The sequence below is a fragment of the Solanum stenotomum genome, chromosome 3 (genome assembly GCF_019186545.1).
Source record: "Solanum stenotomum isolate F172 chromosome 3, ASM1918654v1, whole genome shotgun sequence".
In the NCBI taxonomy this organism is placed as follows: Eukaryota; Viridiplantae; Streptophyta; class Magnoliopsida; order Solanales; family Solanaceae; genus Solanum; species Solanum stenotomum.
Window position 1 is genome coordinate 7,589,877 of NC_064284.1, and position 23,848 is coordinate 7,613,724.

The 23,848-nt window shown below is 33.3% G+C and overlaps 3 protein-coding genes across 6 annotated transcripts; 2 read left to right on the forward strand and 1 right to left on the reverse strand.

The window, feature by feature from the left end:
* Nucleotides 1–651: 651 nt before the first annotated feature.
* On the forward strand, nt 652–3,024 carry LOC125860990 (cytochrome P450 78A5-like). The gene is made up of 2 exons (XM_049541050.1): nt 652–1,694; nt 2,107–3,024. The coding sequence occupies exons 1-2, from the start codon at nt 750–752 to the stop codon at nt 2,707–2,709; spliced, it is 1,548 nt and encodes a 515-aa protein (XP_049397007.1). The 5' UTR covers nt 652–749; the 3' UTR covers nt 2,710–3,024.
* Nucleotides 3,025–9,382: 6,358 nt separating this feature from the next.
* LOC125860991 (psbP-like protein 1, chloroplastic) lies at nt 9,383–15,625 on the reverse strand. 4 transcript variants are annotated; one of them, XM_049541052.1, is made up of 9 exons: nt 15,500–15,625; nt 15,180–15,267; nt 14,987–15,098; nt 14,170–14,253; nt 13,912–13,994; nt 13,486–13,608; nt 13,252–13,323; nt 10,566–10,662; nt 9,383–9,693 (listed from the first exon to the last, which is right to left on the reverse strand). In XM_049541052.1, exons 2-9 carry the CDS (start codon nt 15,243–15,245, stop codon nt 9,590–9,592), a joined length of 741 nt encoding a protein of 246 aa, XP_049397009.1. In that variant the 5' UTR covers nt 15,246–15,267; nt 15,500–15,625; the 3' UTR covers nt 9,383–9,589. The 4 variants fall into 4 exon arrangements, with proteins under 4 accessions (XP_049397009.1, XP_049397010.1, XP_049397008.1 ...); XM_049541053.1 differs by having other exon boundaries at nt 15,180–15,256; nt 15,500–15,619; XM_049541051.1 differs by having other exon boundaries at nt 15,495–15,619.
* Nucleotides 15,626–17,660: 2,035 nt separating this feature from the next.
* Nucleotides 17,661–20,240, forward strand: LOC125858483 (pentatricopeptide repeat-containing protein PNM1, mitochondrial). Its single transcript, XM_049538273.1, has 2 exons — nt 17,661–19,368; nt 19,931–20,240. Exon 1 carries the CDS (start codon nt 17,762–17,764, stop codon nt 19,325–19,327), a length of 1,566 nt encoding a protein of 521 aa, XP_049394230.1. The 5' UTR covers nt 17,661–17,761; the 3' UTR covers nt 19,328–19,368; nt 19,931–20,240.
* Nucleotides 20,241–23,848: the final 3,608 nt, after the last annotated feature.

The window sequence follows — 23,848 nt, forward strand, 5'->3', positions numbered from 1 at the left end:
TATCTCCACATCTCTAACTTATCATTCATTTCATTGGGCGTTTTCTCAATCAAAACCATGTCATCCACACAAAAACATACACCATAACACCTCTTTTTGAATTTTTGATTTTTTTTTTTGATGACAAGGGAAACCCGCTGCCGCTACCTTTTGGGTGCGCACAGGATAAAACCCCCGCTCCTATGCAATAATTCACAAACCACATAGGAGAGATAACCTGCACTAGGCAAGCCCGGTGTGACGAGCCTAAGCCCTTGCTTTCGCTGGCAAGGGGTTTCCAACTTGAGACCTCCAACATGAAAGTCCCAAGCCCAAACCACTGGGCCATCCCGAAGTGTTTTTTTTAATCATAATACTTATCGATTATTATTTGAATATCTTAAATAATTTTAAAAACATCACGTTCATCAAATTATTTATCTTTAATAATTAATTAAATTAACTCTTTTTTTTTTTTTAAAAGCACCTCATAAACTAGACTTGAAAGAGTTTTTTTTTCCCTTCCAAATATATAGTTCTTTAAGAAAAAAGTTATAGTATCATTCAGTATTTTTAATATATAAAATAATAATTTATTAAAAAGTATAATTAATTTTTGTTTTTAACTCTCTATTTAACCGTTATCTCACGCTCTTGGTCTTCTCCACACCTCCACTGCCACCTTCTCCTCTCTCTGTCTCTCTCCAAACAGAATACACATCTTAACTACTCGGCACCTGCATAAACTAAGCAATCTTTGAAGCTCAGAAATGTATTCTGAATACTCCCTTCTCTTCATTCCTTCAACTACTGTGCTCAACTTAGAGCTTCTTTTATTTTTTCTCCTCTTTCTTGCAGTTTTCGCCTTCTGGCTTACCCCTGGTGGTCTTGCTTGGTCTTTTTCTAAATCTCGTGTCTCTATTCCTGGACCCTCTGGTTTACCTGTTCTCGGGTTGGTCTTAACTTTCACTGGTTCGTTAACTCATAGACTACTTGCAAAGCTCTCTAATGGCTTGAAAGCTGAATCGTTAATGGCGTTTTCAGTTGGGTTTACTCGTTTTATAATATCTAGTAATCCTGAGACTGCGAAGGAAATACTTAATAGTTCGGCTTTTGCTGATAGACCAGTGAAGGAGTCTGCTTATGAACTGTTGTTTCACAGAGCGATGGGTTTTGCTCCGTATGGTGAGTATTGGAGGAATTTGAGAAGGATTTCAGCCACCCATTTGTTCAGCCCGAAGAGAATAGCGTGTTTCGGGGATTTCAGGAGTGAGATAGGTAGAAAGATGGTGACCGAAATTGCGAGTTTGATGGAGACAGATGGACATGCTAAGGTGAAAAGGGTTTTGCATTTTGGGTCACTAAACAATGTGATGAAGACTGTTTTCGGTAAAAGTTATGATTTCAATGGAGAAGATGGACGAGAGTTGGAGTATTTAGTGAGTGAAGGGTATGAATTGCTTGGGATATTCAACTGGAGCGACCATTTTCCTCTGCTGGGGTGGTTAGATTTACAAGGAGTTAGAAGAAGATGCAAAGAACTTGTTGCTCGGGTGAATATATTTGTTGGGAAAATCATTCAACAACACAGGTTAAATAGAGTGAAAAATGCTGGAAATGTTGCAGATGAAGGTTTTCATGACTTTGTTGATGTGTTGCTTGATTTGGAGAAGGAAAATAAACTCAGTGATTCAGACATGATTGCTGTTCTTTGGGTATTTTTCTATCGTTCATCTTGTCCTTCGAATTATTTTGATATTCATTTGTTAGATTTAAAAGTCTATAATTTTATGTGCTTCTTTTTTTAGAATGTGTTTAAGATCGTGTCATACTAAACCTAGTTTTATGTTTGGTTTTCATTTGCTTCACTCGTTTGATGGTTGTGTGTTTAATACTACTTGATTCTTCTGCATAGATGCTAAAATTATTTTGTTAAATTGTCTCTTTCTTGTGTTTTGGTGATGAAGAATCTGAATAATTTTAGCTTTAACTAATGCATGATGGTGGTAGTGCTGATATTCCTCAGGTCTTTTTCTAACTGTTTTTTTTTTCAGCATCATATCTTTGTTTATTGATTTGGATTCAGCTTTCAATTCTGTGACAAAGAAATAAACTGTTTTTCTTCAGGAAATGATCTTTCGAGGGACCGATACTGTTGCCATCTTGTTAGAGTGGATTCTTGCCAGGATGGTATTGCATCCAGATATTCAAGCCAAAGTTCAAAGTGAAATAGACGCTGTGGTTGGAACTGATCGAGCTGTATGTGATTCCGACTTGCCTAATCTGCAGTATCTACAAGCCATAGTGAAAGAGACTTTGAGAGTTCATCCTCCTGGTCCATTACTCTCATGGGCAAGGCTTGCAATTCATGATACAAGTGTTGGTCACCATTTTATCCCTGCCGGAACAACAGCAATGGTGAACATGTGGGCTATTACCCATGATGAAAAGATATGGCCACAACCCGAAGAATTCATGCCTGAAAGGTTCTTGGAAGAAGATGTAGCAATCATGGGTTCTGATTTAAGGCTAGCTCCATTTGGTTCTGGGAGGAGAGTTTGCCCGGGTAAGGCAATGGGACTTGCTACTGTTCAGCTTTGGCTAGCACAGTTGCTTCAAGAATTTAAATGGGTTCCTTCTGATAACAGCGTGGACTTGTCCGAGTGTTTGAAATTGTCATTGGAAATGAAACAACCTTTGATTTGCAAGGCTGTTTCTAGGGTTCCTTGAATGCTTTTTTTTGGTTATTTTCTATGTGTTGGTTTGTTAGCGCGTTCTGCTGGTCTTTCTTGATCTCAAAAAATGAATTTTGTCTCCTACGAGTGATCGATCAGACTTGTTTATAAGTAATGCTATAGCAGTAGTACTTTTAAGTTCGTCGTAGGGGTGATGAATGATAGTAGTTTAACCAAAGGTTCCGTTCACTTGGTCCCTTTATGCTTTAGGAATTTGTTTGTTGTCTTTGGTGTGGTTCTTGCAAGTATGCACTGTACACAGCTTCCTTTTTGCATATCCAAAGCAATATAATTTCTATGTTTCTTATGAAAGACTAATCGTGTTCCATTTGCTCTTTTTTATGCCTACCTTGCTATAATCTCCAAAATCTAATTTTTAGATCTAATGTCACATGTGAACTCATTTGGTTCTTAACTCTTTTATGTGAACTTTGCTATATTTGTGTAAACAGTAGCATGCAAGTGTTCACGGCTAAGATAATTATGCTCTTCCATGTTTAGTTGTTTTTTCTTCTGTATTTGTCCTATATTAACACTTGTAAATCTAGGGGGTGTTGTTTCTTGGTTCTTGCATTGTCTTGTTATAAATTTGGTAGACGAGAAAAGATATTTAATAAGGTTTCATATCATGACCATTAACTAATTGTAATCCGTTTCAAGTAACTGATGAATAGTGATCAATTGTTATCACGGGTACTAAGGTAGTCATCATATTACTAAATGAGTATACGTTTCAAATTCTCATTAATTATCATGTGATTAGTGTCTAGTAATAGCAGTTACTCTTAATGACAAAGATATGAGAATCCAAGAAATATATACCACAAAACTAATCTAGAAGAGAAAATAATAGTGTACACGAATTATTACTCTTTTGTTTTTAGTATGATACAAAATGTTTTTCACCAATAGTATTTTAACTATATGTAATGACATTTATTATTATTAAATACTGATTTTTAATTCAGTACTTAAAAAGTTAATTGTCAAATTAAATGTTCTTATTCATTTTTTAGTATAATACACCTATGAGTAAGTTAATGTAGTATTCTTTTTTGTGGGAAACGGAAGGGTAATTAAGTGCAGTAGTAGTTATTTGTAGCATGTGAGAACTCTGCTTGGCAGTGCTTCTTCAGTTTAATTTGTTTGTCTAATTTTTTCTAAGTGTATTCTAAAAAGAATGTATCTTCTCGTTGATAACTTTTTAATTCTAAATCAATAATTTTCTTTGTTTACGTAGACTTTGAGCTAGTAAAAAAAATCTGACAAATAAATTAAAACAGAGAAAGTATCTGACCCCACATAGTGGGATTTCACTGGGTATGTTGTTGTTGTATACACAATTAACTATGATACAAACAATACGAGTTGTTTCTATTCTAATAAAACATATTTAATATTATTCATATTCTAATACACTCTAATCATTTTAATATAACAAACCAATTAGTCAATAAAAAAGTAATGTCAGTAACCAATATAACTAAATCCAACATAACTATTACTTACTTCTATTTTTATATCCTCTACGAAATAAAGTTTGAGGAAAAAAAAAGTAGTGGTAAAAATCCATTTAATGTGTATAACATCACGAGAGTAATATACCTTAATCCATGTTGAGGAAACAAGATCCTCATAAGATCTACTTAAATATAAACAAAAAACTTTTATACTCTCCTAAACAATTTTTAAACCCTTCTATACTCTCCTAAACATCTAAAACTAATGATAAATTGTGAACTTGTCCCTTTTATCAACTTTATTCTTGTTAGCTTTATTTTGTGCTCTCTATTAATTCTTAGCTAGAAAGCATTGCCTTTTGAAATGTTAAAGTAAAGCAAACAAACTACTGAGATTCTTTTTGCGCTCTCTATTGCTTATGAGAATTTTGGTTTATAATCAGATAATTATAACAAAACAACAATGTGCTAGAGAAACAAACAAATGATTGAGGAATAAAATTATATATGGTATATAAATCTAATTCCTAACTAGCTATCTATATATAAAAAAATTGTACTAGTTACTAGAATAATTTTTTTTTCTATATAATTATATATACACATACATAATAAAGCTTTTCTCCCTTTTCACATTTGTTTATATAAAAAGAAAGATGCATTCAGGATTTGAATATCCAATATTCACTGTTTTTTTGTTTTTTTGTTTTCACCATCCAAATCAAATGCAACCTGCCTTAGCTTCTTCTCTTTTTAGCCATTAATTCGCATCTTTTATTTGTTCCTTTTTTTTTTGTTTTTCACTTGTGTTTCGAGTCCACATTGAAGTCCCAACTAAATTCGAATCACACACTGCAAAGCTCATATATATGACCATATGGCGGTGACGCTCCCAACGGAATTTCATCTTTTATTTATTCCTTTCACCTCTTCCATGAACTAATAATGTAGTGCATTTTTGTGTAATTTATCACGTCCACGTTCAATAATGAGTTGGCACATGATTCGTAAAACGGACAAACTAGAATTTTAATCGTTTTTTTGACTATAGAATTCAACCACAGTTTGTTTTGTTTATCAATTGGGTTCGGAATCTATTTTTTATAATCGGAACCGATAAGAGGGTCAAGACATTAAAACAAGTCCGGGCTTTTGGAATTTTAATTATGTATTTTTTACGCTCAGTATTCGATATTTGTATTGACATTCTTAATTAATTTCAAATTTGTGTTACACAAGATTGATTAAAGAGGGAAATTCTCCTTGGAAAGATTTTTTCCATTATGAGGCTAGAATCGGCCAAGACCTCTGGCAAAGAAGTATGGGACCCAATTTTTCACTCCCTCTAAACCCTTACTATAAGATTATTGATAACTTCATATTTCAAAAAGCAAAAAGAAATACACTTAATAACAATATATATGATTTTTCATAAAAAATAATAAGACCCTCATTAAAATTTGATTTTAAACGATTGATCTTATTGAATTGCCTTTGTTTATAGTTATTTAATGAATATTTTTAAGCATGTTTACGGGGTTTGAGCCAAGCTATTGATTTTGAATGAATCTATAATTTATCTTTTACAAATTGAAAAGAAAAAATCACATTAATTAGCTTTCATATTTCTTTTCCAAAAGAAAAATTTAAAAAGGAGAATACATTGAGTCAGTGTTTGGTTATGATCCACTTGTTAGTTAACTCAATTAATTTTAATTCAAGAAAACTTAAAAAGACTCGAAACATGAATCGTTTATTAATTTAATCGCTTTTAATTCAACACGTTCATTTGACACAATTACATTGCCTGTTAATTAGTACCAATTAGTACTACTTATTAATCTTGTGTTTCTCATGTTGTACTAGCTACATGAAAAACCAAACAGCATATCCGTACATAAACTTTGTCCAAGAACGTGTATGGTTGGGATTTGGGATGATATATCAAAATTTGGATCTTTCGATAAAAAGATATGGCTAAAAGCTTGATAAAGAAAGAGGAATATTGTAAGGAAATATGGCATCTCTGATTATTTGTTACTTTTGGTATGTGTTCGATATTTATTTTGAATTCCGATTAATTTAATGTGATATGAATAATATGATGATGTAGGAATTGCAAAGGGAAGGGAATATATTACATATATCATAAGTGGACAGGGAAGAGTAATTATTCCTTTGACCACCAATATTTTTTTTTCTTCTTTATATATATAATTTTTGTATTTACAACTTCTCTTCCAAGTTTTCTCCTTTAAAATTTGTAATATTAGCTACCTACACCACATAATTTGCATGGATTCTCTCTTGGGACTGTGTTGATTATTTTCTTACTTTATTAGATTTGTTAAGGTTACCTTTGTATTTATTTAATATTATAATATAAAGTTACAACATGACTAATAACTACTTGTTCCAATTCAAAGGAATAATTAAGCTCAAATTATACTAATAGTTCTTTAATATATACAGGTTAGATAAGAAGAGCCTTGCTAATTAATATGGATGGACTATGTTGTCTATTTGTTAACTGTTTTAGTGCAAATTAAATAGGCTAGTTATGCATATATATCCGTTCGGCCAACTACTTTATCGACATGATCGAAGTGTATATGTTGTATATAAAAACGTACATATATTTCATAAATTAGTTGATCAAAGTGTTTAAGACAGTTAATTTTCCAATTAAATTTTAGGTGCTTAATCCAAAACTACATCAAAAGGTTAATCAAGATCTTAAGAGTGATTTAATTGAAGAAATTAAGTGGAACAATAGCCACCGTGATGTCTTCTCTCCATTATTTGCTTTTTTTGACGACGGAGGCATGATTTTCATCTCAGGGTTCAATATCGACCTATTTTATTTTAATAGAGCCTCAAGAATGACTATTTTTCAAAATTAAGGTGGGATTTTGATTTTTAAATCAAAGTTGGGGATGAAAATGATTTTCACTTATTATGTCAAAGAGATCGATTCAATAATTTCTCTCTATACATATAAAAGAATTTATATTTATCCTATTTGTGTAAGTATAATTTTCAATGACGTGCACCCCTAATTACATTGTTAGTGAATATAAGTTAAAATTCTTTGTTATTTTGTTTTTTTACGAGTGGGGTTGTGTACAAATATTCGTACAAAATATCTAGTGTACTTTTTTTTTCGTTTTGGAGGCAATGGAATAGCATGAATATGGTAAAAAAATCGTATAATGGAAAAGTTATTTCCCTTTGGAATGTAATGTGGAGAATAAATTCTTCATTGTGAAGTTACTCTAAATGATAAACACACGACAATGAGAAGTGGTAGTGAATATACCACAGAATTTAAAAATATGGGTACATCCAATCACAATGAAGAGGCATGGCAATTATTATATTAAAAAGTGTTTAATACTTAGCTGTATACTGATTCTGCTGATGATCATGAATTTCAAGCACATTTCTTATCATATTTTTATGAAGTTGACAGTCACTTACTTGTGGGATGCCCTATGATGATGATTCTCAGCCTCATCTTGAACCCCATGATAACTTGTTGCATGTACTATATATCAATTCATTAATTCAGAATCCGTAAGGATGATTAAGTTGGTGTAACATGTGATATAATATATATAACGAAAGTTAGATGTTAATTCTTTTAGTTGATCTAGTTAGTTGCACATTAGTTATCTAATACAGTTTATATCTTGTATGTGATTTGTAAGTTATTACACATAAACAAATTTAATAATACACACCCGAAGAATAGGGACGGTAGAAAAAATAGTATTAATTTATCTCTTGATCCCTTATCTCAACAAATATGATACTATTCATTAATGAATTATCCCCACCTCATATAATTAAACTAATTAAGGGTCATGTAAATATGCGTGTGTTGTCAAAAGAGCCACAAAACGAGGAAATGATATTTTTTTGTGTACGCTTACAAATTGAATAAAAGAAAATGAAAGTATAAATTGAATAAAAGAAAATAATCCTACAAAAATTTACTGTGTTTTATTTGCACATTTTCTTATGTGTCTTGTGTGAAAAGAGGTTACACAACAAACAACCCTAACAAGTAATAAGAAAAGGGATGTGCTAAGATGTAACGATTTTCCGCCAGACATTAGCTTGAAAAATCAAATTTCTCTAAAAATATTAAAGGTCTAATTGATTATGAATTTATATCTATAAAAGTTTACAATGTTTTTATTAGTTTAGTCGTATGTGCGGTTGATTATTGCTTACACTTAAGGTGCTTAGTGTTTGTAGAACATGTTAAAGAAACCATAAGCAAGGGACACCCTTGCTTCTTATCTTTCATACATTGTATGTCTCTGTTTATGAAAGAGCCTTTATAATACAAAGTTTATGCCAATTACAAAAAAGTGGACAATTTAATACAATATATTTAGCCATCACTATGTGCTGTTCTGAACCAATTTTGACACATCTAAAAGATATATCGAGCTGAAACATTGTAGGACATGATTTGTACATATAAGTTAATCTTAATTAATAACTAATCATATATTATTAAACAGGAGTTTGTGCTAGTGGCTGCTAATGTGAATGGGGATCCCATGAAACGGCCTAATCTGGCCTTTTTCTTGCTTTTTTGGCCCTTTATCTAGTGACAGCATTATGGCATATAATGATGTTTAAGGGCATAAATTAAAGATGGCATGCTTCATCTGAAAGAAACCTTGATAAAGTAATGCTTATTATACATGAAAAAATTGCTGTGTGGAACAGGGAAACATGATCTTGTACCCATGAAAATGACACAAAGTTTGCTTTTTATTTAGAGGGTAACTTAATATATGTGTACATATTCTTTTAAGATCATCATTTCCTTATGAGCTCCAACCAGGAATTTGGCTCAATAAAGAAAGACCACAGGAGAATATATGGGGTCAAAGAAAGTTGAAAGAAATAATAGAAGAATCATGCAGTTCATGCTTTGGATAATGAATAGAATTGCATGCCATTGTCATTCTTTATCTGTTAATTTAGATCACATTTGCTGTGAATGGTAAAAACAAATCACAAAGCCTTTTACGCATGGTTTCAAGGCTTATACATGCCATGAAAATAATGTGCTCTAATGAAATTTTACTGTAACTTGTGAGATTTTGTCATCTTCGTTCATTTTCACAAAGATAAATAGTCGTTCGGAGAGAAGGTTTTCCTTACTAACTATGGGGGCAGTAGAGAAAACAAAAAAACAGGGATATTGAAATAGAACAATGAGTATTCTACAAAGGCTGCTGCCATAAAATCTGTACTGTCATTTTGACAAGCAATGGGTGAGAATAGGCACAACACTCATATCTACATTAATTATACAACCTCTGATCGCAGTTATTTAAAGATGAAAACTGGGATTTTAACAACAAAAAAAGGAAGTGTTATTGAAGTATACTAAACATTGAAAATTTGGAAGGAATCAACCACAGTGTGTAGTCTATCCTTCATCTTCCCCCATCTCCTCTCATTTGCACCAGTTGTCAATGTGTAGAACTTTCCTGCATTACGATTCACCATTCAAATTGAAATATTAGGAAGTTTATGCATATTCAAGTCCACGTAAAAGCAGAGAAGAAAGACAGTGATTTTAGACGCAATGAGCAGCAAAAACAATAGGAGGAGGGGATCAGGATACGCATAACATGGAACCAGGGAAGTCTTGGGCTGACCGGCATTAACCTTACATTCAAATTATGGCAAGTTTCTCGTAAGTTCAATACATCCATGAGGTCATCACTATTATATCTTACCATACAGTTGATTCTTGGTGCATGAAAGATTTAAAATTATAGATACAAACACTCAGGCTGGGCAGATAAACAGAACAAATATAGCAGTTGATAGAAGTAGTTGTACTGCTTATATAATAACAACTATTGAATGCATCAACATTTTAGTTTTAAGGGGTTTGAACTCTCTTCTAATAATTCACTTCTTTCTTAGTTATCCCTGACGGGAAAGAAGGCCTAATCTACTAGCATGCTGACGACAAAGACAGTCACTGATGGCAGATCACTTGCATGATTCATGAGTTTTGAGGTAGAAGTAAACTAATAAACCTTATTGTCGATGTAGATAAATCTATCTATATATGTTATCATATTATCCTATATGAGGATATAGGAGACTAAATCAGTTCTTGCTAAGTTGACGACTCCGCAGGTTAGGAAAAATCACTGCATGCCATTTTTCAGGTTCAGAGGAATGTCCTCGAGATTTAAATTAGTGCATCTTTCAAATAGTTAGTGCTTAACTACAATAATTTAAGAACTTGCAGGCAACCAAGTTCTATTCCAGAACCAAGCCAGCGAAGTAGAACATTCTCCATAGCATGCACATCATCAATTAAAACCTAAGATACAATTCATACCATTGCCAATGCAGACTACAGTGAGGGCATGCCGAGTATAATTTGGGGCTTGTGCAACAAACTCAAACGTGTAATAGGTTTTTCCATCAATGATGCGCTACAAAATGATCAGACAATGATCCCGAAATAAATTTAGATACATCCAATGGTTATGTAAAAGCTGATATTAGATAGTACAAACATGATAAAAAGTAGTAAACATATAAGGAAAATAATAGCTTGCAGAGTTGTGCAATCACGTGATGAATCTTATCCCAGTTCTCATTTTACTAAAAAAGCCATGATGTCCTGAGTCAGTAGTGCGCACCAGGAAGATGCTTATCATTTGGCAAAAACAAATGCCAAGCCTCACCAGTTCTTATGAAGAATCTATACACGGTTGAAGTAAAGCAGGTAGAAAAGTGAAGCTGTTTACTGGCAATATCAAAGTTCCATGTGCATCAGATTAACTGTCTTTCCTTGATAGGCTAAAACTTTATTCCCTTCATTAGTACAAAGGTGAAAGACGAGCTAGACGATTATATTATGACTCTCACCTCATGACTGTGAGTTATTATCTCTCTCTCCTTCATTCGTTGGGAGTTGTGTAGGTTGAAGTTTTTATCATTTTAAAAAAAAATCTCATTACCTCCGGGAAAGACTGCAAAAGGGAGAAGAACTGGGTGGGATTACTTGTCATATTTCCTAGTGATGTATTCAAATATGACAATGAGATGATCAGTACCAACATATAGAAATAAGTTATCTTGTAATAGCTAAATGCCATTTCTAATAATGACAGCAGTGGCAGAAGTAGCTTAACTTTACTCCAGTGAAACCAATCTAAGCAATTTATGACCTCAATCCAAGAATATCTAGAAATTGAATCATAAATATTGATCATAACATCGTTTATCTTACATGATACAAATTGTCAATAGCTGATCCTTAGTAGATATAATTCAAGATCTCATATAGTAACTAGTCCTTTTTAGTCTAGCAATTTTATCCAACGCAAGATGGCTTTTAATATTTTCCAAGAATTGTGAAGTGGTTGGCATTTAAAACTAATTAGGAGGACAACAGACTCATGACGGCTAAACTGCAATTTAATTGTTAATTATTTGTCATTTCTTGGTACTAATCCAAAAAAAAAAGGAATCATTCCTTGGTAGAGATTTGAAGAGAGACCGCTTTTTTGTAAACCAAAATTTTTCCTATACTCATGCTCTCTAAATAGACCTGAGTGCCACAAGAGAGCTATGAGAAAATTGGAACACAGGTCACCAGTCAAAGTAGTGCACAAACTCATATATGTCACAACATGAACTGTAAAAAGATGGAGAGAAATATATGCTTTTCAAAGAAAAGTTCAAAACTTCTGAATTGGTTTACCTAACTAAAACTAGAAAATTTCAGGACTAACTGCTACACAGAATTAGACCGATTATGTTGTACGGGGTGGGGTGTTGGCCCATCTAGAATTCGCTTGTTCAGAAGATGAGGGTAGAAGAAATAAGAATTTTTAGATGGATGTGTGGGCATACTAGAAGTGATAAGTACAGGAATGAAGATATACATGGAATGTGGGAGTAGCTGTCGTGGTGGACAAGATGCGGGAAACGAGATTGAGAAGTTGGCGGCGATAGGTCTGAGGAGAGGTAGAGGTAGACTGAGGAAGCACAGGGGAGAGGTGATTGTACAAGACATGACACATCTGCAACTAACTGAGGACATGATCTTAGATCGAAAAGCATCAATGTGGAAGATAGTGTTAGACGATTAGTAGGTAGAAGAGCGTTTTCTTTGCACAGTGGTAGAGCAGAATTCCAGTATAGAACATCTGTATGTACCCTTATCTGATTTATTACTATTATACTAGCATTAACTTATGCTTCAATTTTTTTTTTTTGAAAATGGTAATTGTTTTTACTTATGCTTCAATTTTGTTACTGATATTCCTTTCACTTGGGTTATCCTTAATATACTGTTACTACTTTTCTTTTTTTCAACATCTTCATCTTAGCCTTTTATCCTTGCTTCTCTTTCAAACTTTCTTTGAAAAACGATTTCCTTGAGCCGAGGATCTATCGGAAACTGCCTCTCTACCTTGAGCATTTCACCCTCCCCAGACACCAGTTGCGGTAATGTACTAGGTATGTTGTTATTGCAAACTGCTACACAATGAGGGGAAAAAAAAGATAGGAAGTATAAAGAAGAAGAAATAATTGCAACTTGACTTCTGTGAATCGACCATATTAACATTTTTACCTCTTGTTTTAAGTTCATTGGAAACCGCAACAGAGGCTCCCCACATTGTAACTTTAAATCATGTTCCTTCTAACATAAGTAACACTGAGCTAACAATTTTTTTTTTGCTTCTTGTATTAAGTTCAAGGATCCAGAGAAAACAAATTACTTAAACAAGCTTAAGACTAAGATTTAGTTGTTGTTGCATCAATGTAGCTACACGATACATAAGGTTTCTTTCTTGTAAGGCCGAATGGATTTTTTTAAGGGCATAAAACATCAAAATATGTTGACCAAATGATTCAATCCAGAAGGAAGATATATAAGTGAGTTACATCAAAGATGCTAAGGCTCTGAAATGTTTATTCAACAGTAACACCAATGATAGTTCAGCATGACAAGCAGTCAAGGATCAGTTACAAATTTTCAGTAATGGAAGAAATATCAAAATACACACCTCTGATGCTTCAATTAGTTTTGTTTTCTGAGAAGGCGATGCTAAAAACTTTTTTATTAAAGTTTCAGCAACCTGCAATACAAATAGTTTCTGGTTAGGACACATTCATGAGTGCCCACAATTAATAAATCCACCTGAAAATCTAAGTTTCCATTGGGCAAAATAATCCAAACAGTTACATGAAGCCTTTTTCATGTAAATGTCAGGGATAAATGATCTAGAATTTTAACAAACCTGTTGTGGCGAACCAAAATCCCGTATGTCCTCTTTACTGCTTGGTACCAAATTTACGCTAGCACTTTCTAGTGGTTCAATAACATCTTTGAAAACTTTATCTTCACCTTCAACAACGACTTCCTGGGTAAGGGTAGAAAATGAATAAAGAAACAGCTAAAGAAAAAATTGTATCAATGGATAAGACAGGTTTAATTTATAAGGGGGTTAAGTGATTCAGAAATTTGCTAAAAAAATTAATTAAATTCTATAGAAGGTGACTAAATTTATTTTATGGAGTGAAGATCTGAAATTGCTAAACCCACAAATGCAGCTCCATACTCCTGTTTCCCAAGCAAACTATTTACACAACTATGACATTAGAACAAAAGACAAACGTAAAAGAAAACCAACAGAGAACATTATAGTCATTAAGTGAAGAATGACCTGCCACCCAAAAGGATAGAGGAAAGAGTATCCATCCTTCTTGTCCGTGACAGGCAGAAATCCCTTCTTATTTTCTGCAGCAACTGAGCCATATCAAAGAGTGTACTCTTAGGATACCAGTCATTAAAATTTAAAGAATCAACAAGATACATGAATGGAACTGTGACTGTGAGAAATGCATCACAACTTCATTTTGTCAAACATTAAAACAAAAGTATAGGGAATTAACAGGGTAAGATGCCGCATAAAGACTTTTACATGATGTTGGTATCTGAGAAGTCATCAGCAGCAATGGGGCAATTGTTGGTCCCACTGCGAGAAATTGACGCCTCCCAAGTCTATCTGTAAGGAAACGTATAGAGGAAAATAGTGACTGGTCCAGCTTTGGTGCCAAAATGTCAATCAACATGGGACAAAATCATAAACTGCCAGCACTATTATAATCAGAACGAGAGCCTATAATGAGCATATCAGGTATCTGGGATGACATTTAATTCAAGATAAGAGAACTCAAACAAAAGGTCATCCAACAAACAACATCCCAGTTCATGAATGCAAAGGTGTTAATATCAACCAATTCATGCATTATTACTAAATGTTTATCCTTCAAATTAGAATTAAATTTACTTCAAATTCTTTATAAGACAGCAATGTTGGGCTCATTTTTCTTCATCATTAAAAATCATTCCTCTACCTGGAAGATGATTCCATTTATGCTCATCAAAATAGCAGGTTAAAGAGAACCGAATTAACATAACCATATAAAAACTAGTGGAGATTACACTATTGAACTAAACATCCCTGCATTTTTCAGCATAAGACTGTTGTTCACTCAGTTTGATGGGATCCCCCACAGAATTCTATATGAACTATGAAACTGTGTACTGTTCCTTCACTTTACCTATGACTGTCATCATAAAACTAGAAAAAAAATTAAGACACCCTCTGAGTAAAGTCATTGAACTTTAAAGTTAAATTCACAGTCACATAACATTTCTTTAGTCAGGGCCTTCTTAGATAATAACTAATTTGACAGCTCGATAGGACTCTGTTACAAATTCGAAATTAATCTAACCTTGGCAAGGGGAAGTGGAAGTTTCAGTCACATTCTCTGACCTGATAACACATCCAGGAGCCCTACGGTTGTGACCACTCCTAAACCATCCCAGTTGATGCATCACATCCACCTTTATAAGTGAAAATGAACTTTCAAAATTGAGATACATTATCAATGCTAAGCAAGATGGAAGAAGAATCCAAAATGATACCTGAGATGAAGATGCATTTGGCAAGTACGCCTGACACGGAGTGATGTAATTTTGAACTAACACCATCTCTCAAAATCCTAACCAAAAACTGCGAAATCACAAAAACAAACACACACATTGTTTAGCCAATCAAAGTTAAATGAGTAGAGTAAACATCTCAATTAGGTTTTTATACTCAAATGCTTTCCAATTGAATTCTCAGAAAACAAATAATCAACACAATCAGTGGCTCTAGTATCAAGTATGTTCTACGTGCTTTTTACGACGGCAAGGAAGTATAATATGGAGAAAAGCATGAGTAATTGATACAGTTACCGTACAATGTCGCTACCGGTGAAGAAGCGTCGGTTGCCGGGAGAAGAAGACAGTTGGTTTCAGTTTATGCAATCTTCACATCATCCAATATCTCCCTCTCAAATCTCAATTATCCACCCACCTCTCCTGCACTCCACCCATTATTATCATATAGGTGAAAAGACTTAAATACCCCTTTAGGTTATCAACTTTTTTTCTCTTTCTCAAATTTAAATAGAGTAAAATGATATTATTATCTTTATTTACTTATGGAATAGATTTGAGCTTACTTATGAATGTAAATAATCGAAAATTAAACACGTAAGTTAATAATGTTGAATAAAGAAAAAATAAGCATACCACGAATAAATTTAACGATGACCATTACAACTCAAATATATATATATTTATGCAATTGGATATTTGTTAGATTGAAAGTCTACATACTACAAAACACAATTATATTATAAAAGAAGAAGTAGATATATAAGAAAATATATTCATTTTAACCAATCAAAATTTACCGTTCTAATAAAATTTAGTTAGCTACAATCAAAAACTATACAAACAATAAAGAGTAAACGAAAGAGTGGTAACAAATTTACGAAAGTTTCCACTTGTTGCCTTCCCTTTAGGGATGGCAATGGGGCAGATTGGGGCGGGTGTGGGGCGAGTAGAAGCTTAACCCGCCCCGCTCAACATTTTTTTCTATTCTTAACCCGCCCCACCCCGCCCCACTTATGTTATATTGATTTTTTTTTCTTTTCTTTATTATGTTATTTGCTAAAACAGTACACAAATTTAACTTTTATTATATTTTTTAAACTGTGAAGATCTAGTTTAATTATTTTCTTAGTTGTTATTTTGTCAAAACTCACCATTTTGTTAAAACAGTAGTGACTCGTGTAAATAGACTAACGGTTAAGAGCCAAGAGATTAAGAAAAGTGAGAAAAATATTTCAATCCTCCACCCGCTCCACCCCGCTTAATTTCTTAAAAAAATTAGTCCAATCCGCCCCACCCCGCAACTTCCCCGCATAAGGTTAAACCCGCCCTGCCCCGCATAAACTTAGACCTGCCCCGCCCTACCCCATTGCCATCCCTACTTCCCTTTTGACCCTTAAGGATTGACTAGTTGGTTAGGTGAGTAGTTTCGCCCATGGAAAACACAATAGATTTGCTAGTGCATTTTATATTTTTCACAAAGTTTGTGAGCTATCTTTCGTATAGATTTATGAGTAAACACAATATAAATATCACTAGTTTGGGAGTAACTTACTTTTATTAGAATTCGAACTTAGGATACTTGTATCTTGTTTGCACTTATCTAGATATATGTTTCTCAAACACATGAAATCTAAATTAGGTGTAATTAATTTTAGATACAATATATTCACATATATTTAACTCTCTCACTTGCCTCTCTCATCTCTCGCTCACCTCTCCTCGTCTATATCTGTATTTCAAAATGTATCCAAAATTTATCTGATATTCCAAATATCTATTGTGGATATATAGACCTTCTCGCTTGCCTCCCTCCTATCTTGCTTGCCTTCCTCATACTTCGCTCGCCTCTCTCCCTATGAATTTTGTATTTCAAAATATATCTGGTAGCAATTGTTTATGTATCTAGGTGTATCTAACTTAAAAGAGAAAAGGTAGAAGTACCTCCCTAGACTATAACCCAAATTTCAGAGACACACTTAACTAAACTAAGTTCCTATTACCCTCCTAAACTCATTTTTTTTGTAATTTTGTTCACCTTTTTGGTTTACGTGGCATCCAAATATCTCTCATGCGCCTCAACTGCGTGGAGTCAAGGGGTGTGCCACATATGCCAAAAGGTGTACAATATTATATACAAAATGAGTTCAGAGAGGTAATATGACCTTAGTTTAGTTAAGATGTTTCTCTGAGATTTCGGTCATAGTCTGGGGGTACTTGTGTCTTCTCCCAACTTAAAATTTGGTAAAAATTATTAACTAGCGAAATGATATATCATTTATTCAAAAAATAACTAAAATAGTAAATATGATAGAAATATTTATATAATTAAGCATATTTTCCTAGATTTACCCGTGCGCACCCGAAATATAGCAATTGTAAGTCGGGGAGAAGTACAGGAAAACTAATTACTATTTGTGAAAGACCCGTCAATTTTCATGTTACCCGGAAGGCCCAAAACCGAAAGACAGAGCCCAGACCCGCTGTAGCAGTAAGAGAGGGTTTAACACTCCACCATTGCCGTCGCCGCCCTTTCTTTCTGTCACTCACTACACACACTGAAAATGCGTCGAATCACCACCCCATCAACACTCCGGACACTTCTCCGTCGCTGTATTTCTTTGTCGGCGACCAATCAAACCCACCACCTTCCCTGTTCCCAGTTATCCCTTTCCAAAACCCATTTTTTCACTTCACCGCTTCCCCATTATGATTCATTTTCATTTTCGCACTATTCTACCAGTTTCAGATCATTCTCATCCCAACTCGAAAGGGATCAAGAAGAAACAACCGCTCAGTCTCTTTCGTATGAGCTTGTTAAGGAGCTCGATGCGGAATCTCTATCAATTCCACAAAGTCTCGATCTTTCTTTCTCCCATGTCAATTTGACTCCTTCCCTGATCCTTACCACACTCAATCTTTCCCCAGATGCAGGACGAACAGTATTAGGGTTTTTCAAGTGGGTTAAGTCTAAGGAAAGTTTCAAGGTCGATGATGAGGTTGTGTCTTACTTTGTGGATTATTTTGGTAGGAGAAAGGATTTTAAAGCTGCCCAGGATGTACTTATTGATGGGATTGGGTTAGCGGGAAGGAAGACGTTAGAATCCATGGTTGATAGACTTGTAAGGGCTGGAAGATCCACTCAGACAGTAGCATTTTTTGAAAATATGGAGAAAGATTATGGGTTAGTGAGGGATTTGGATTCTTTGAAGTTGGTAGTTTCTAGGTTGTGTGAGCATGGATTTGCTAGCTATGCTGAGAAAATGGTTAAAAGTTTGGCTAGCGAATTCTTCCCGGACGAATATATATGCGATATGCTGATAAGGGGTTGGTGTATTGATGGGAAACTTGATGAGGCACAGCGGTTAGCTGGGGAGATGTATAGGGGAGGGTTCGAAATTGGGGCTTCAGCTTATAATGCAATACTTGATTGTGTTTGTAAGCTGTGTAGGAAGAAGGATCCTTTCAGGCTTCAATCTGAGGCAGAAAATGTGTTGCTAGAAATGGAAGAGAAAGGTGTTCCTAGAGACGTGGAAACCTTTAATGTTTTGATTACTAACTTATGTAAGATTAGGAAAACAGAGGATGCTTTGAATCTGTTTTATAGGATGGGGGAGTGGGGTTGTAATCCCGATGAAACAACGTTTCTCACTCTTATTAGGAGCTTGTACCAGGCTGCAAGAGTTGGAGAGGGTGATGAAATGATTGATAGGATGAAATCTGCAGGATTTGGGGATGCGCTTGATAAGAAGACCTATTATGAATTCTTGAAAATATTATGTGGGATTGAAAGACTGGATCATGCTATGAGTGTCTTTGCAAAGATGAAGGAGGATGGTTGCAAACCGGGGTTAAAAACGTACGACTTGTTGATAGGAAAAATGGTTGCTCATAATCGGGTTGACAAAGCAAATGCACTATATAAGGAAGCCGAGAGCAATGATTTGGCAGTTGAACCAAAGGCCTATATGGTGCACCCAAAATATGCAAAGAAGAAATCCGCCCCTGCCAAGAAGGAAAAGAAGAGGGAGACGTTTCCAGAGAAAATGGCTAGAAAGAGGACAAAACTAAAGAAAATTCGCCTTAGTTATGTGAAGAAACCTAAAAAGATGGCCCGGCGAGCATTTTGATCCCTTCTGTATTGGATGATTTTGAGCGAGATTTTCCAATGGTATGTTGACAGTGTTTCCCTCCTCATTTTGATAAGTCTTGACCATACTAGAAATAAAATTTTGGTTTACAACAATGCTCTCTCCTTTATTTTTTGTTGATCTTTAAATTTGTAACTCATGAATGAATTTATATTTTTGTATCTCATGAATTAATTTAGGATTATAAATTCTGAATGTGTCTATTCTTGCTACTTCGTAATGATGCCTACAGAACAAACTTGCCATCATCTCTCCTTAACATATAGTAACATTCTTATATACTTTGGATGAACTTGAGTTGTATGGGTTCTCGTTTGATGGATAAATCTATATAACTTGTGACTAGATTAATTGGCAGTCCTTGTTGAATTAATTGTGCATTTGTCTGTATGTGCACACATATATTGTATTGGTTTATTTGAGTTGGATGCAAGAACAGGAGTACAGGACATTCAAAATAGATTGTTGTGCCCTCTAGTCTAAAAGCTGTTTCTTCTAGCATATCTTGCGCATTAACTCTCTTCTCTATGCTGTCAATTAGAATTGTTAATTTACTACTCTGATGCAAAACTCAAATCCCAGATGTCCCTCATGGTGCTTCATCTTTGGACAAGACTTGTGAATGTGCTGGGTTGAATTAGATTCTTATTACGAAAGCAGGAGTTCCACCAAAGACTTAGAATTCTTTCTGTCTGAGGCACTTGAAAAGTGTTATCTGCAAAATCAGTAAGTACTTTGAAAGAGGGAACTGATTATTTGCATAATATTCTCTGTATTTGCCAACTCTATTGAAAACTTAGGTCATGTGTTCTTGCTATATAAGATTACTCTATATCCCTGCCAATCAACGAGGCTGAGGTTTTCCTAGTATCATAGACATTTTGTTTTGTTACATTAGCAGAATTTGCCCTTACAAAGTAGACATGTGGAGTCAAAATCGAAGTACATCAGTTAGTAGTCATTCATCTTCACATGTAAACGGATTACCTTAACTGGAAAAGAAGTGAACAATGAGACTGAACGGATGAAAATGGTAAACCATTCTACATGATGTGGTTGAGTATAGTGATTATGCTTGGCAGATTATTGTGGACAGACTCTTATATGGTAGAAGAATCTGAGTAATGACTCAAATACAAGATTTGAGTATAACAAAATTTTCGATTTAGTGTGATCACAATATTGCAACTTTAAGCATAACTTCCATTTCTGCTTGGTTGTGGTTGTGTGGAGTGATGTACTGAACTTGGCTGTAATATTCTATGGTGTTCTTTATGACCGATAACTCGGTTTCTCAAATAAGGCTTGCCTAGTTTGTGCTCTTCTGCTAGAGTCAACATGCTATTGAAGCTGAGATGCAACTGATTCATCTCAAACTCGATTTTGTGGTTTGTAATTTGTGCTACCATTCTTTATGCATCTTGTCAACAACTTATAGTAACAACAACCATAACACTAAAAATGGTGCCACTGTAAACTTACTTTTAACTGTGATTGGCCTTATATGATATATATAGACGGCTTGCAATTATATATCGTAACAAGACATTTTCTTGCATTTCAGATTGTGCCAAGTGTCGTCTCACTGGAAGTTTTTCTCAAATTTCAACGATATTTTTTTAATTAAATAGTAGAAGAAAGATGTGCCAAAGTACCATTAAAGTTTATTAACATCTCTATATATGATAAATAAATATAATGATCACCTTTTAACTAGCCGCGACTTGACCAAGTATGAATAATGATAATTGCCACGAGTCCCACGACTTGGCCACAAAACAATACATTAAGAGTCGTTTAATACGAGGGATAAAAATAAATAGTGATGTGATAAAAGAATTGTATCTTATTTGATTGCCATGATTGGGATAACTTATCCCACTATTTCTACGATAGTGATGGAACAAGTTATCACATATACATAGTGTGATAAGTTATCCTAGGATGGCTAATCCTATAACTAATCTTGAAATAACTTGTTTCCAACCAAACAACCCACTAGTATAAACTTCTTAAATGATAATTATAGTTAGACCTTTGTTCAACATTAAACCTTTTCTACAAGCACAACATACTCTAGATATGCAGATATAATCCCAAATATCTTCACAAACTACATCCATATCACAAATAATTTTTCACGTTTAAAAGAGGAGATAGAGTTTCCTCCATCCCAAAATGGAATAATGTACAAAAAATTGTATCAAGTGTCTCTCTTTTAGTTACAAAAAGGGAAGAAGAAGATGTGCCTCTTTTAAATAGATTAATTATTAACAAACCATAGAGTTTGTTGAGAAGCCAATTCTTATACTAATTTTGCTACTATTTTATTTTTTGGAAGGTCAAAACATTGTTATATGATGTAACACTATATACTATATATTAATCGTTTCTAGATACATACAATTTTCAATTTGATCAGAATTCCTTATAAAGAAACAAAATTGACAACCTCAAATAATTTTTTCTAAAGTTCACTTTTTAATGAATTGTTTTTGCCTTTCTAAGCCCAGAAAAGTCACAAGGGCCTGTGAATTAACATTCCAAGTCAAGTAAGTATGAAGAACTAAAACAGAAAGAAATAAAATTTCAACAGTTATCCACTTTTAGGCTGTGTATAACCCTAAATCCTAATTAAACCCATTTTGGATGCTAATTACTCATTAATCATATGCATATATAGGGGAAATCATCTACCCTCTCTGACTCTTAGTTGCACATTTCCAGAAGTTTTAATTTTAAAAAAATTAATTTACCCTTAATTTCTTTTTAATATTATTTACTTCAAAAAATAATTAATATTATGAGCAAACGAGAGAAAGTTAAAATAATTCTACCTTCATTTTGTAAATAAACAAGCATTTTGGGACAAATATTTAGTACCCGTTTGACCCCAAATATATTTGGGAAAAACTTGAGAAATGGTGTTTGGCCATACAAGTTGCTATTATTTGGCAAATATATTTGCCAAATATCTCAAGTTCCCAATTACTAGGAAAAATGAGTATTTAGGTCAAATTATAATATTTGAAAATTTTAAAAAATTAAAAAATTACCCCAAGTCTATATTTTATAAAAATTAATCATCATTAATTAATTCCAACTAATATTTATCTACCAAATTACTCCACTAATAACTAATAGCTATTCATTGTTGTTATTTATACGTGTCCAAAAAAAGAATAATTGTTTTTAATGCATTATAATTCATCTTGAATCAGTGACAAGTTTGAATATGCGATTGAGGTATTGCCTTTGCCCATATTGTTATTTCTTTGTTGTTGATTGTCATCAAATATGTATAAGGTTATTTTTTAACGAAACATTTTTATCATAAAATGACAATACAAACTTAAAGGTATTTTTCATAAGTTTTAGAACTTATGGATACATATTTTTTAAAATAGTCAAATATTTTTCCTAAAATTTATGGTCAAATGCACAATAACACTTCATTCAAATCTTCACCTAAAAATGATAGCCATGAAAATATTTGAAAATTTAGGGTCAAACGCTAGCTTAGTAATATCAACAATTGATATGGGACGGAAAGAGTAACATATAAATTTCATTCTATGTATTTTTATTTTTTTTTACTAATTGATATGAATTACAACACATGCGCGTGAAGCACTAAAAAACACATTTTTTATTTTTAGTATTTTTATGCGCGTGAAGCACTAAAAAAACATTTTTTATTAAATATATTTAATATTTTTATTAAGATTTGACTTTATATCACCTATTTTATTGAGCAAAATGAGATTTCAAATTGATACTAGCTAAATTTAATAAGAAAGACATTTATTACTTTTACTAATGGAAACGCTGAAAATTGGCTTGGAAGCTACCATATATACTTGGGGCTCGTTTGATTAAAGAATTAAATTACTTCAAAATTAGTTATCTCAGAATTAATATTTTCATTCTTAATATAAGACAATATATATTTCTGAGATAATTATTTTCGAGATAAATTATCTCGTAATTTTTTTAGCAACTAAAGAAGGGATAAGCTAATATTCTAAAATTAATTATTTCTTATCCAACTTAACTCGTGTTATGTGGATATTAGTAATATAATGATTAATTATGAGCGAATTTATGAATTATTTTATGCAACTAATAGTTATTCCACATTCTATCTTGCATAAAATAATACATAAATTCTCTCATAACTTATACATGTACTTATTAGTTATGTGAATTTCTAAATTATCAATAACATCGTATAAATTATGTGAAAATTAATATATAAATAACTTAAGTATTTCTTATTCAGATACCAAACGAAGCTTAATGTTATTATAATTAATAAGAGGTGACCATCTGGTGACAGTTGGCTCTATAAAGTCTGTTCCACCCCTCCCCCATTTGAAAAACATTAGTAGTCCATATGTATGAAAAACATCACAAAAAAAGGTAAAACTCCTTTTGTCACTACACATTCTAAATTCCCTCTTCTTTTTCTACTATATATATATATGTCCATTCCCAACA